The 15,000-nt window shown below is 38.7% G+C and overlaps 2 protein-coding genes across 7 annotated transcripts in view; one reads left to right on the top strand and one right to left on the bottom strand.

Moving 5' to 3' along the window:
- LOC137625274 (zinc finger protein OZF-like) overlaps window positions 1-15,000 on the top strand; it is a 70,474-nt gene that overhangs the window by 17,545 nt on the left and 37,929 nt on the right. Inside the window, exon 1 of one of the 2 annotated variants that reach the window (XM_068356074.1) lies at window positions 10,158-10,286. The exons of the other annotated variant lie outside the window; for it this stretch is intronic. The gene's annotated coding sequence lies outside the window, so the exon portion shown is untranslated. Of the gene's footprint in view, window positions 1-10,157; window positions 10,287-15,000 lie in introns of those variants that run through there. 2 annotated transcript variants of the gene reach the window in all.
- LOC137625273 (uncharacterized) lies at window positions 4,910-14,980 on the bottom strand. 5 transcript variants are annotated; one of them, XR_011040828.1, is made up of 3 exons: window positions 14,811-14,969; window positions 5,713-7,494; window positions 4,918-5,653 (listed from the first exon to the last, which is right to left on the bottom strand). XR_011040828.1 is itself a non-coding variant. In XM_068356072.1 (2 exons), the coding sequence occupies exon 2, from the start codon at window positions 7,488-7,490 to the stop codon at window positions 6,192-6,194; it is 1,299 nt and encodes a 432-aa protein (XP_068212173.1). In that variant the 5' UTR covers window positions 7,491-7,494; window positions 14,830-14,953; the 3' UTR covers window positions 4,910-6,191. The 5 variants fall into 5 exon arrangements, 3 of the variants coding, with proteins under 3 accessions (XP_068212173.1, XP_068212172.1, XP_068212171.1); XM_068356072.1 differs by having other exon boundaries at window positions 4,910-7,494; window positions 14,830-14,953; XM_068356071.1 differs by lacking the exon at window positions 14,811-14,969 and adding an exon at window positions 13,809-13,966 and having other exon boundaries at window positions 4,912-7,494.

Below are 15,000 nucleotides of genomic sequence, written 5' to 3'. Positions count from 1 at the left end.
AATACCAACGTATTATTAAATCCCACCAAGAAAAATTGACGACAAAGATGGGATCAGCTGAGAAATAATTACTAACAATTCTTCATCTATGTTCCAGGTAATTATTATGGTTAATAGAACTTCCTACCTAAGTCATACATAAAAGTAACAGCTGGAATAAAACTTCTAGAATACTGTGTTGTATTGAGCCTCATGATGGAGAAGTGGTAATTTGAGTTCAATTACAACCATTAAATGTAATTTGTAATATTGAAATGTGATATGATTAATAATCAACAAATCTATGGGGCATAAAAACTCCATAATTCTATAATTCTAATTTTACTGTCACTGGAGAGTCGTGGGGTCCTTTGACTGGTCAGACAGTACTACAGTGGACCCTTCTCTCTGGTTACGGTTTATTTTCCCTTTGCCTATACATGCACCGAATAGTCTGGCCTATTCTTTACATATTCTCCTCTTTCCTCATACACCCGACGACACTGAGAATACCAAACAATTCTTCTTTACCCAAAGGGGCTACTGCTCTGTAATTATTCAGTGGCCTCTTTCCTCTTGGTAAGGGTAGAAGAGACTCTTTAGCTATGGTAAGCAGCTCTTCTAGGAGAAGGACATGCCAAAATCAAACCATTGTTCTCTAGTCTTGGGTAGTGTCATAGCCTATGTACCATGGTCTTCCACTGTCTTGGGTTAGAGTTCTCTAACTTGAAGGTACATTCGAGTACACTACTCTATCCTCTTTCTCTTCCTCTTGTTTTGTTAAAGTTTTTGTAGTTTATATACTAAATATTCATATTAATGTTCTTAGAATATTCTATTTTTCCTTTATTTCCTTTCCTCACTGGCTATTTTTCCTTCTTGGAGCCCCTGGGCTTATAGCATCCTGCTTTTCCAACTAGATCTTTGTTGTTTCTATAAAAAATGGTTAAACTATTACTGTAGACCGAATGCTCTAGAATAAAAAAAAAAAAAAAACTTATTTTTTCGAAGATGTCTGAAATGAAGAAAGGAAAAAGGTTTCATGAAACAAAGCTTGGATTTTACGAAAACTTCTAAATTTTTATTAAATAATAATAATAATAATAATGATAATAATAATAATAATAATAATAATAATAATAATAATAATAATCAACAAGAATGTAGTAAGATATGTGGAAGGGTAAATATCATCCTCTCTCTCTCTCTCTCTCTCTCTCTCTCTCTCTCTCTCTCTCTCTCTCTCTCTCTCTCTCTCTCTCCTCTCTCTCTCTCTCTCTCTCTCTATCATTATCAGCTGATAGTATTAGGTTCTTGGTATCAAGATAAAATTATGATGTGTACGTGTACGATGGATGGATTAATTGGGTATCTGCGCTCTCTCTCTCTCTCTCTCTCTCTCTCTCTCTCTCTCTCTCTCTCTCTCCTCTCTCTCTCTCTCTCTCTCTCTCTCTCTATCATTATCAGCTGATAGTATTAGGTTCTTGGTATCAAGATAAAATTATGATGTGCACGTGTACGATGGATGGATTAATTGGATATCTGCGCTTTCTCTCTCTCTCTCTCTCTATCTCTCTCTCTCTCTCTCTCTCTCTCTCTCTCTCTCTCTCTCTCTACTCTCTCTCTCTCTCTCTCTCTCTCTCAAAGAGCAAATGGAGTCTCCGCGGATGGACTAAAAAGTCTTTGAGACATCCAAAATCCTTTTAACTCCTAACTCCCCGAGTGGTTAAAATTTGCCACATGAAGTAAATAAATTGTGTTTCTGATATGAATCAAGTTGGAAGAAGTGGATGAACTAACTACAAGGATGCAGACCCCCCCCCCCCCAATAATTACCTCCGCCAACGAAGTTGGAAGGAGGTTATGTTTTCACCCTTGTTTGTGTGTTAGTGTTTATGAACACCTTCCTGGCCACAATTTTAATCGCAAAGTAATGCAACTTGCAGGGATTAAGTGTTATGTAAAAGCTGTGGACATGATTAAGTTTTGGAAGGTCAAGGTCAAAGGTCAAATAAAATGTCCAATTCACGTAAAGGCTTAAAAGCCACTCATGAATTGCAGAGGCAAGGGACAATGACATTGCCCTATCGAGTAGGACAAGGCCCTAGAGGCTGACCATATATACATATAATCAGTGCCCAAGCCCCTCTCCACCCAATCTAGGACCAAGGAAGGGCCAGGCAATGGCTGGTGATGACTCACCAAATAGACATGTAGGTTCCCCCCAAACCCCTCACAAGGATGGTGAGGTTACAGCGACTAAAGAAACTGACGAGTTTGAGCGGGACTCGAACCCCAGACTGGCGTTCACCAGTCAGGGACGTTATTACCTTGGCCACCATAAGTTTGGACATAGCTGTCACAGACACTTCACACTTGATTCATATTAGAGTGTATGAAAATCCACGGCAATTCATAGATGTTAAGGTCAAGGTCAAGGTCAAGCTAAAGGTCAAATTCCGGTCGTCAACCATACGGCCACAAGTTAAATCATAAAGCAATGAAACTTGCAGCCAGTTGCAGGGATTTTAAACTGGTTTTAAAGAACTAAAATTATTCATTGAGTCTGGGAAAGGCAAGCTGCTGTGGCGGAGGTCTGCACTCTCCGAGCACTTTTCTAGTTACAAGTGTATTTTGGTTCTCAATAGAATTTAATTATCAATGCAATAATTGTGTTAGCAAATATAATTGTATGCATATGTAATCTCAAAATAAATGTAATCATATACTGTCCAGTTACTTTTGGACCAACATTATATGCGTGTGTGTGTGTGTGTGTGTGTTAAAATGAGAAGAGACTAAAGGAAATAATGAAACGCAAAAATAATTGGTATGCTTAAACTTTAATATCATCATTCTTGTGAAAACAGTAAAAATTAAGTCTTATTCTCCATTTTCTGTACCAAACTGATGGAGAGAGAGAGAGAGAGAGAGAGAGAGAGAGAGAGAGAGAGAGAGAGAGAGAGAGAGAGGAGAGAGAGAGAGAGAGATTGTTTTAATCAATTTATTGTGCCCATTGGCGCCAGACATTTGAGCACATGGTAACAGCAATATTATTTACATCTACTTAGTAATTAAGTTATACCAAAAGATTATAAGATAAGGTCTAAACAGACATTTAATTACACATTGAAAATAATATTATTCACATCTATTTATTTAAGGTTATACAAAATAATTCATGTGGAATAAAACATAATATCTAGTTGATTTCATAGGTATGTTGTACCTATCAGAGAGAAATCACATCTTTCTTGTGGCATGAACACATGGGTTTCTATACGTGTCAAATACTCGTACTTTCTTCGTTGTTGTCTAACTATTAAGGCATCATATCTAGATATTTACAATTCGCTCATTTCAACTGTCATAGGTATCATTATTTCAATGATAATATGGAAGTTTTTAAGTCACACGTCACCCCCTTAATCTAACAAGAATTTAAAAGACAGTCTTCCAATAGAGGTGTGTTCCGACATAGCCCCCTTAATCTAACAAGAATTTAAAAGACAGTTTTCCAATAGATGAGTTTTCCTACATAGCCCCCTTAATCTAACAAGAATTTAAAAGACAAGTCTTCCAATAGAGGTGTGTTCCGACATAGCCCCCTTAATCTAACAAGAATTTAAAAGACAGTTTTCCAATAGATGAGTTTTCCTACATAGCCCCCTTAATCTAACAAGAATTTAAAAGACAAGTCTTCCAATAGAGGAGTGTTCCTACATAGCCCCCTTAATCTAACAAGAATTTAAAAGACAGTCTTCCAATAGAGGAGTGTTCCTACATAGCCCCCTTAATCTAACAAGAATTTAAAAGGCAGTCTTCCAATAGAGGAGTGTTCCTACATAACCCCCTTAATCTAACAAGAATTTAAAAGACAGTCTTCCAATAGAGGAGTGTTCCTACATAACCCCCTTAATCTAACAAGAATTTAAAAGGCAGTCTTCCAATAGAGGAGTGTTCCTACATAGCCCCCTTAATCTAACAAGGATTTAAAAGACAGTCTTCCAATAGAGAAGTGTTCCTACATAGCCCCCTTAATCTAACAAGAATTTAAAAGACAGTCTTCCAATAGAGGTGTGTTCCGACATAGCCCCCTTAATCTAACAAGAATTTAAAAGACAGTCTTCCAATAGAGGAGTGTTCCTACATAGCCCCCTTAATCTAACAATAATTTAAAAGAGAGTCTTCCAATAGAGGAGTGTTCCTACATAGCCCCCTTAATCTAACAATAATTTAAAAGAGAGTCTTCCAATAGAGGAGTGTTCCTACATAGCCCCCTTAATCTAACAATAATTCAAAAGAGAGTTTTCCAATAGAGGAGTGTTCCTACATAACCCCCTTAATCTAACAAGAATTTAAAAGGTAGTCTTCCAATAGAGGAGTGTTCCTACATAGCCCCCTTAATCTAACAAGGATTTAAAAGACAGTCTTCCAATAGAGAAGTGTTCCTACATAGCCCCCTTAATCTAACAAGAATTTAAAAGACAGTCTTCCAATAGAGGTGTGTTCCGACATAGCCCCCTTAATCTAACAAGAATTTAAAAGACAGTCTTCCAATAGAGGAGTGTTCCTACATAGCCCCCTTAATCTAACAATAATTTAAAAGAGAGTCTTCCAATAGAGGAGTGTTCCTACATAACCCCCTTAATCTAACAATAATTTAAAAGAGAGTCTTCCAATAGAGGAGTGTTCCTACATAACCCCCTTAATCTAACAAGAATTTAAAAGACAGTCTTCCAATAGAGGAGTGTTCCTACATAGCCCCCTTAATCTAACAATAATTTAAAAGAGAGTCTTCCAATAGAGGAGTGTTCCTACATAACCCCCTTAATCTAACAATAATTTAAAAGAGTCTTCCAATAGAGGTGTGTTCCGACATAGCCCCCTTAATCTAACAAGAATTTAAAAGACAGTCTTCCAATAGAGGAGTGTTCCTACATAGCCCCCTTAATCTAACAAGAATTTAAGACAGTCTTCCAATAGAGGAGTGTTCCTACATAGCCCCCTTAATCTAACAAGAATTTAAAAGGCAGTCTTCCAATAGAGGAGTGTTCCTACATAACCCCCTTAAGCTGACAAGAATTTAAAAGACAGTCTTCCAATAGAGGAGTGTTCCTACAAAGCCCCCTTAATCTAACAAGAATTTAAGACAGTCTTCCAATGGAGGAATGTTCCTAATGACACATAGTCCCCTTAATCTAACAGGAATTTAAAAGACAATTTTCCAATAGAGTGTTCATATTGACTCAAAGTCCCCTTAATCTAACAGGAATTTAAAAGGCAGTCTTCCAATAGAGGAGTGTTCCTACATAGCCCCCTTAATCTAACAGGAATTTAACAGACAGTCTTCCATTAGAGAAGTGTCCTCATGACGCATAGCCCTCTTGATATAACAGGAATAGAAGTGTTCCTAATTACCCCCTTAATCTACGAGGAATTTAAAAGACAGTCTTCCAATAGAGGAGTGTTTCTAATGACACATAGCCCCTTTAATCTAACAGGAATTTAAAAGACAGTCTTCCAATAGAGAAGTGTTCCTAATCACACTTATCCCCTTTAATCTAACAAGAATTTAAGACAGTCTTCCAATAGAGGAGTATTCCGAATGACACATAGCCCCCTTAACCTAACAAGAATTTAAGACAGTCTTCCAATAGAGGAGTGTTCCTACCTAGCCCCCTTAATCTAACAGGAATTTAATACAGTCTTTCATTGGAGAAGTGTTCCTACATAGCCCCCTTAATCTAACAGGAATTTAAAAGACAGTCTTCCAATAGAAAAGTGTTCCTATATAACCCCCTTAATCTAACAGGAATTTAAAAGACAGTCTTCTAATAGAGAAGTGTTCCTACATAGCCCCCTTATTCTAACAGGAATTTAAAAGACAGTCTTCCAATAGAGAAGTGTTCCTACATAGCCCCTTAATCTAACAGAAATTTAAAAGTCTCCCTATAGGGGAGTGTTCCTAATGACACATGTACCCCTTAATCTAACAGATCACCAAAGTCTGAGAATGAGAATGTTTCCAAATAGCTAATTCCACTCCTTAAACAGATAAATTCTCAGATTTTGTTACTGGTGATAAAATTACTGCATCAAATTCTTGTATGGTACATGACTTACCTACACCTGAGGGGTGAATCAGATTTTGTCACACCGATATATTTCATCATCTTAATCCATTTCATCTAAATTGTAGTAAAGTCTCTCTATTTTTTTGTAAATATTCCTGCTACTGCTCCAAACACTCCAATAGTTGCTTTTCCTATTTCCCCAGTTACACCAAGGGCAGTCTTCCCTATTTCCCCAGTTATACCAACAGCTGTTTTTCCTATTTCACCAGTTACACCAAGGGCTGTCTTTCCTATATCACCAGTGACACCATAGGCTGTTTTTCCTATTTTGCCAGTAATCCCCAAAGCTACTTCTCCCAAGGATGGACTTCCCGAGTGGGAGTCTCGCGTAGTTTTACTTCTGTTAGCAGAGTTAGTGTCAAAAGCAGGAGTTGCTTCATGTGTCGCAGTTGGGCTTCTGTTAGCAGAGCTTACGTAGTAAGCGGGAGTTGCTTCATGTTTTGCAGTTATGTTTCTGTTGTCAGAGCTTGCGTAAAAAGCGTGAGTTTCTTCATGTTTCGTAGTTATGTTTCTGTTGGCAGAGCTTACATAGTGAGTGGGAATTTCTTCGTGTGTTGTAATGTTTCTGTTGGCAGAGCTTGTGTAGAAAGCGGGGGTTGCTTCGTGTGTTGTAATGTTTCTGTTGGCAGAGCTTGTGTAGAAAGCGGGGGTTGCTTCGTGTGTTGTAATGTTTCTGTTGGCAGAGCTTGTGAAGAAAGCGGGAGTTGCTTCATGTGTTGTAATATTTCTGTTGCCAGAGCTTGCATAGAAAGCCGGAGTTGCTTGGTGTGTTGTAATGTTTCTGTTGGCTGAGCTTACGTAGAAAGCGGGAGGTGCTTTAGGCACGAATGACTGGCCTGAGAAACTATTATTGCTTCTTGATTTTGTTTTCTTTTCCTGAATTCTCTTTGTTATCTCTTCCTTTTCAAGATGTAAGTAACAGAGGGCGTGGTGCTCTAGCCTTTCAAGAATTGCAATATACAACACCAAAAGACTATCTAGTTTGTTGCAGAGGTCTGCACTGGTGACAGATTCACCCATTAGAGAGTAGGACGCAATATTCATCAGGTTCTTGACTTTCAAAACATTCACCAGTATCTCGTCTGATGGCAACAGATCGCAAGTATGTTCCGCGAGATGGCTGAGGATGGACGCGTCAAATCTCGCTACTCCTGTTTGAATATTGTAATCATATGGCGTCCCACTTGATTCTATGATTCGACGCTGGTCATTTGTAAAAACGATGCTGTACTTTTGCCATAGCTTTTCAGCTGTCTGGAAATAGACGTCCGGTCGGCAGGTACCTCCTTGATACAACGTAATGACGACTTGTCTCAGAACGTAGCAGCCGTCGTCAAAAAGAGCGTCTCGATACAAGGACGTGTTGTTGCTCATTGTTCTGGAAAGAGGAGTTATTTTAGCCATGTCTGGTAAATATCTCGAGATTTCTATGTTAGTGTGAATATCAGAAAGAGTACCCACAGGAAACTAGAATTTTGCAATATCATTTTATTCATTCAGTATAACATATTATTATTATTATTATTATTATTATTATTATTATTATTATTATTGTTTTTGTTATCATCATCATCATCATCATCATTATTATTATTATTATTATTATTATTATTACTTACTAAGCTACAACCCTAGTTGGAAAAGCAAGAAGCTATAAGGCTAAGAGCTCCAACAGAGAAAATAGCCCATTGAGAAAAGGAAATAAAGAAATAAGGAAATAGTCAAACTATATGGAAAGTAACGACTAGAGGATATAAAGTATCTTGAATTTAGTAACAATATTGGAATAAATATCATATATAAACTATGAAGAGAGACTCATGTCAGTCTGTACAATGTTGGAAAAATTCGCTGCAAGTTTGACCTGAAATTTAGCTAATTGCAAATGCCTTTCAATCATCATTTCTCTAATTTTCATGTTTCAACTGCCTGGTAACCTGTTTAAAGGCCGCTCATGAATGGCAGAGGCATGGAACAGTATTACTGACCTAGCTAGCAGGACAATGCCCTAGAGACTAAACATATAATCAGTGCCCAAGTCCCCTTTCCATCCAAGCTAAGACAAGGGAGGTCCAGGCACTGGTTGCAGATGACTCGGGAGGTAGACCTATAGGCTCCCCAAACCCCGCTATCCTTAGCTCACAGGGATAATGAGGTTGCAGACACTAAAGAAACTATTGAATTTGAGCGGGACTTGATCTCCTGTCCGGCGATCGCCTGACAGGGACGCTTCCAATAGGCCATGCTCAAGCTCTATAACTTCTTGTGGTGTCTGCAACCATACCATCTTTGTGAGGTATGGATAAGGGTTTGGATAAGTCATACTGTCTACATGATGAGTCATCAGCAGCCATTGCCTGGCCCTTCCTGGTCCAAGCTTGATGGGGAGGGGACTTGGGTGCTGATCACAATTATAAGGTCAGTCTCGGGGACATTGTCATGTCTCTTGCCTCTTCCATTCATGAGTAACCTTCATAAACCTCTAAAGAACAAATTGAAGGATTTCCCTCTCGAATTATTCGAAAATTGAATGTTGTCTCATCAGTAGGTTTTATCTGAATACTCATGAAAACCAATTTGAATTTGAGAATGGTAATCTTATTGAAAGTCAGTGAGCCTTTATAGGAATGTGAAATCACCAGTCTTCCTTTGTCCTGTAGATAGAAAAACTACATTTAACAAAAATAGTTTTTTATACTTATTAGGGGATTAATAGACTATGATTAGTTTTATAATTTGAATTAAGTTGCTCTAAACTACATTTAACAGAGCCAGTTTTTATGTCTATTCATAGATTACTAGACCGCTATTAGCTATATTAGTTGAATACTGTTGCTCTTTATCAGATAAGGAACCTTGATGCTAGTGCTTAAAGATTACATGAACATAAGGCTAAACAAAAGAGGGCTTTGGTACAGGGATTGGTGATGTGGTAACAAACAATATCTCTTAAGATCATTTGGGCCCCCTTGTTCTGCATCAGGTAATTAGAGAAATAATTCACTGAGCAGAAGAATCTTTGTCAATATGTTTATTGCTCATTAATACCAAGTTCAATTGCATCTCACGGATATCTTGCGATAGTCGGATGAAGCCCCGTATCTGTTTCGACGATTTCGTAGATATCGGAGAGGAGATTAGATAGCGTTGTCCTTGTCTTGCTTGGATTTTGTAATCTAAGTGTACCTAGGAGCCGAAGGAATGTTGCAAAGAGCATTAAGTAACCCTTACAGTACACTGGGGGAGGTTCACTGCCGATGCTCCCCTGCGCTTCCAGCTTGGGAGATTATTGTTATCATTACTAGCTAAGTTATAACCCTAGTTGGGAAAGCACGATGCTATATACCCAAGGGCCCAAACAGGGAAAGATAGCCCAGTGGGGAAAGGAAACGAGGCAATAAACAAAATGAAAGAGAAAAAATAAACAATAAATTAGATCTTTCATATATAAATTATAAAAACTTCATAAAAACAAGAGGAAGAGAAATAGTAAGATAGAAGAGGATGCCCGAGTGTACCCTCAAGCAAGAGAACTCTAATCCAAGATAGTGGAAGACCATGGTATAGAGGCTATGACATTACCCTAGACTAGAGAACAATGGTTTGATTTTGGAGTGTCCTTCTCCTAGAAGAGCTGCTTACCATAGCAAAAGAGTCTCTTCTACCCTTACCAGGAGGAAGGTAGCTACTGAACAATTACATTGCAGTAGTTAACACCTTGAGCGAAGAAGAATTGTTTGGTAATATCAGTGTTGTCAGGTGTATGAGGACAGAGGAGAATGTAGAAAGAATAGGTCAGACTATTCGATTTATGTGTAGGCAAAGACATGAAGGATAATTGAAAATGTCAATCTTCAATGATGATATATTTCACAAACTTATTTCATCATAAATCTCCTATATAGGATTTACATTTAGTATCAAAAAATGATAAACATTATTATGATTATTACTATGACTATTATTACTATTTTTATTATTTTCATAATGATTTCTTGTATGCATTGGTTTTTCTTATTTTCAATTGCATTCACTGCTGCCAGACCAGTTCCTACAGCTGCAATTCCAGCCAAGAGTGCCACACCAACAGCTGCAGCCTCTGAATTTATGTTCCGATGACGTTGAGCCCTATCCATTATCCTGGAAAGAAGAGTCACTTTACTGTCACAGGTACTGTCCAAAAACCTCTGATTTTTAGCTAAATATTTCATCATTATCATATCTTATCACCGCAATGTCGAACCCACAGGAGGGCACTGTCGTTTGCCTCTCTGATGTCTTAATATGAGCAATGAGGGTCCAGTGGGCACCCGCGTAAAATGCGTTCCACTGTTTGTGGTAAGGTCCCACATGGGCATTCAGGGCTGGCAATTAGCCCCCATTTGTGGTGGTAATCTCCAGTTTTGACCACTTTTACCCTTCCTTTGTTTAGGGTTTGGCTATCCAGTCCTCAAGAACCAATGGATATGATCGTTAAACGTCTTTGGTTCTAATTCGAGTATCGCCAAAAGAGACGCTCACCAGAACATCAACCGTGCAAGCCCACACCACCCCGCTGTGGTGCCCAACCCATCAATGTGGTTCCTAACCCACTAGTGCTGTGTCCAATCCACTGCTGTGGTGGCCAATCTCCTGCTGAGGTGCCTAACCTAACGCTGTTGTCCCAAACTCAACACTGGATCCCAACTGCAGCAGTGACCACCTATTAAACAGTTCAAATTCACGGTCTCAGGCTGGGATTGATCTGCCACCATACGAATGCTAGGCGAACGCGTTACCACTGTACTAACCTCGAGGCTAGAGTATGTCAATGTAGGTTTGGTATAGTTTTTGTGGGCAAAAAAACAAGTTAAGTGGCCGACTCACCGATATCTGCCAAACCAAACATGAATCACCTACAGATAGTCAACCAGTGTGTTATTCCACCAAGTTTTGTTGGAATCTGTGCTATATCATTCATATAATATTGCGAGACAATAGAGCATAAGTTTACCAGAAAACTTCCGTTAGGCTTCAATGCTACATTATCGTACCCCTTCCAACCAACATTCTCAAGTGTTTGTTATTCTACTTCTCTTGGTCGAAGCACTTTTTGGAAGCTTGTCAAGTGTGTTAGTTTGTTTTCTTATACTTGTCAAGTAAGTTAATGAGTTTCCACTTGCATCTGTTGTCAAAGTGACTTTCCTAAAAAGACAGAATAATATAAAGTCAACGATGAATAATTCGAATGTTTGGTTTTTGCTATGCTTAAAGGCATAAGTTAGATGCACTCTATTTTGGACAGAGGATATTGATAGTTAAAACTTATCATGGCTCAATATGGAAGTCACATGTGCTAGCATTAGTACTAATTCGTATATATAAAGTGTTTCCAACACACCAACCCAATTTATGACCAGAGAGGGTCATTGCATTGGATCCTGTTGACTCACAAAGACAGTCAGGTTGCAGACGCTAATGAAAAATATCGGCACATGAGCAAAGCTCAAATTCCAGACAGTCCACTCAGCAAGAAGTGGCAATACAAAAGGAAAGTCAAAAGATGCTAGCCAGCAAGATGTAATGAACGAAGAGTTAACCAAAGTAAAGTAGATGACTAAACAATAGGTGCAACTAGTTCTTTTGAGAACTAGTTTTAAAGGTTTTTAAAGGTCGCTCATGAATGGCAGAGGCAAGGGACAGTGACATTGCCCTAGCAATGAGCACAATGCCCTAGAGACTGACCATATATTATATGATCAGCGCCCAAGCCTCCTCTCCACCCAAGCTAGGACCAGGGAGGGCCAGGCAGTGGCTGCTGATGACTCAGCAGATAGACCTATAGGCTCCCCCAAACCCCCCAACCTTAGCTCACAAGGATGGTAAGGTTGCAGACACTAATGGCACTAACTAGTCTGAGCAGGACTCGAACCCCCGTCTGGCAAACACCAGGCAGAGACGTTACCAATCAGGCCACAACACCTTTTGTAGCAGTATTGCCAACAGTAGATCATGAAAGGCACAGTGACGATGCAACTGCATACGGAGGACAATTTTTGCATTGCAAGATTCTTTTTTTTTTTTTTTTTTTATAAAATTAATGTTGATGACACTTTTGTCTGCTTCATAGATTTTCAAGATATTTTATCCTTTACTTTGATAACCAGGAATCAAATCCATATTGTCAACCCAGTATATTCCCGAAGAATGCCAGTAGCAGAAACAGTGGTTGTCAACCCAGAATAGCCCTGAAAAATGCTTACAAAAACAGCGATTGTCAACCCAGTATAGCCCTGAAAAATGCTTACAAAAACAGCTGTTGTCAACCCAGTATAGCCCTGAAAAATGCTTACAAAAACAGTGGTTGTCAACCCAGAATAGCCCTGAAAAATGCTTACAAAAACAGTGGTTGTCAACCCAGTATAGCCCTGAAAAATGCTTACAAAAACAGCTGTTGTCAACCCAGTATATCCCTGAAGAATGGCAGTGGCAGAAACAGCTGCTGTCAACCCATTATATCCCTGAAGAATGTCAATGGCAAAAACAGTGGTTGTCAACCCATTATAGCCCTGAAAAATGCTTACAAAAACAGCTGTTGTCAACCCATTATAGCCCTGAAGAATGCCAGCAGCAGAAACAGATGTTGTCAACCCAGTATAGCCCTGAAAAGGGGGTACAAAAACAACTGTTGTCAACCCATTATAGCCCTGAAAAATGCTTACAAAAACAGCTGTTGTCAACCCATTATAGCCCTGAAGAATGCCAGCAGCAGAAACAGCGGTTGTCAACCCAATATAGCCCTGAAAAATGCTTACAAAAACAGCTGTTGTCAACCCAGTATATCCCTGAAGAATGGCAGTGGCAGAAACAGCTGCTGTCAACCCATTATATCCCTGAAGAATGTCAATGGCAAAAACAGTGGTTGTCAACCCATTATAGCCCTGAAAAATGCTTACAAAAACAGCTGTTGTCAACCCATTATAGCCCTGAAGAATGCCAGCAGCAGAAACAGATGTTGTCAACCCAGTATAGCCCTGAAAAGGGCGTACAAAAACAACTGTTGTCAACCCATTATAGCCCTGAAAAATGCTTACAAAAACAGCTGTTGTCAACCCATTATAGCCCTGAAGAATGCCAGCAGCAGAAACAGCGGTTGTCAACCCAATATAGCCCTGAAAAATGCTTACAAAAACAGCCGTTGTCAACCCAGTATATCCCTGAAGAATGGCAGTGGCAGAAACAGCTGCTGTCAACCCATTATATCCCTGAAGAATGTCAATGGCAAAAACAGCTGTTTTCAACCCAGTATAGCCCTGAAAAATGCTTACAAAAACAGCTGTTGTCAACCCAGTATAGCCCTGAAAAATGCTTACAAAAACAGCTGTTGTCAACCCAGTATAGCCCTGAAAAATGCTTACAAAAACAGCTGTTGTCAACCCAGTATAGCCCTGAAAAATGCTTACAAAAACAGCTGTTGTCAACCCAGTATAGCCCTGAAAAATGCTTACAAAAACAGCTGTTGTCAACCCAATATACCCCTGAAAAATGCTTACAAAAACAGCCGTTGTCAACCCATTATATCCCTGAAGAATGTCAATGAGAAAAACAGTGGTTGACTTACGAGATGTAGAAAAACAATTGTAGGTAATACTTAATACTTTGCAGTGTCCCTTCGGCACTAACTTGACTCCTTTTTTTAGCCTTTCACTGTACCTCTGTTCTTGATTCCTGTCTTATACGAAGCTTCTAGTAAGATGTGCTGTCTGTTTTACTGAGTTAATTACGTTGGTGGGAGTAATTTCAAGAGCAGTGGTACTTCTAGTGTACTTAAATGCTAATGCAGATGTCGGATCTTGTGAATTCTGAAGTAACAGATAACACTATCTTTAGATTTCTCCTTTTAGATATAAAGCACTATCGCTTCACCCGTCACATTTGTGTGTGTGTGTGTATTAGAGCAAATCTAGTATCGTATAAATACAATTGCGTGTCACTGGTGTAAGTCTAGTTTTGTGTTGACCCACATGTGTGTATCTAGTGTAAATCTAGTTTTGTGTAGACACACATGTGTGTATCTGGTGTAAATCTAGTTTTGAGTTGACACACATATGTGTATCTAGTGTAAATCTAGTTTTGAGTTGACTCACATGTGTGTATTTAGAGTAAATCTAGTTTTGTGTTGACCCATATGTGGGTATTTAGAGTAAATCTAGTTTTGTGTTGACTCATATGTGTGTATCTAGAGTAAATCTAGTTTTGAGTTGACACACATATGTGTATCTAGTGTAAATCTAGTTTTGAGTCGACTCACATTTGTGTATTTAGAGTAAATCTAGTTTTGTGTAGATAAACGTGTGTGTGTATCTAGTGTAAATCTAGTTTTGAGTTGACACACACATGTGTATCTAGAGTAAATCTAGTTTTGTGCAGACACACATGTGTGTTGCTAAAGTAAATCTAGTTTTGTGTAGACACTCATGTGGGTATCTAGTGTAAATCTAGTTTTGAATTGACTCACATGTGTGTATTTAGAGTAAATCTAGTTTTGTGTTGACTCATATGTGTGTATTTAGAGTAAATCTAGTTTTGAGTTGACACACATGTGTATCTAGAGTAAATCTAGTTTTGAGTTGACACACATATGTGTATCTAGTATAAATCTAATTTAGTCTGAACACGGTAGCAGTTTAACAAAATAGCACCAGCATTACTCACTTGTTTTAACCTAACCCACCAAAAATGCACACGATTTTCAATCTCCGCTCCACAACTGTTGCAAGTTCCTGATTGCGAAGGTGTAAAGAACTATAAATCGTTAAGAGGACGACAGGCCGAAGCGACGTATGATTGGTCGCAGTCGAGGATTAACACCACCTCCTTATTGGTTGAAAGGATAACGGTTTTC

This window comes from Palaemon carinicauda, chromosome 32, assembly GCF_036898095.1.
Source record: "Palaemon carinicauda isolate YSFRI2023 chromosome 32, ASM3689809v2, whole genome shotgun sequence".
NCBI lineage: Eukaryota > Metazoa > Arthropoda > Malacostraca > Decapoda > Palaemonidae > Palaemon > Palaemon carinicauda.
The sequence above is the reverse complement of the archived record's forward strand: the minus strand, read 5'-3'. Positions and strand labels throughout refer to the sequence as shown.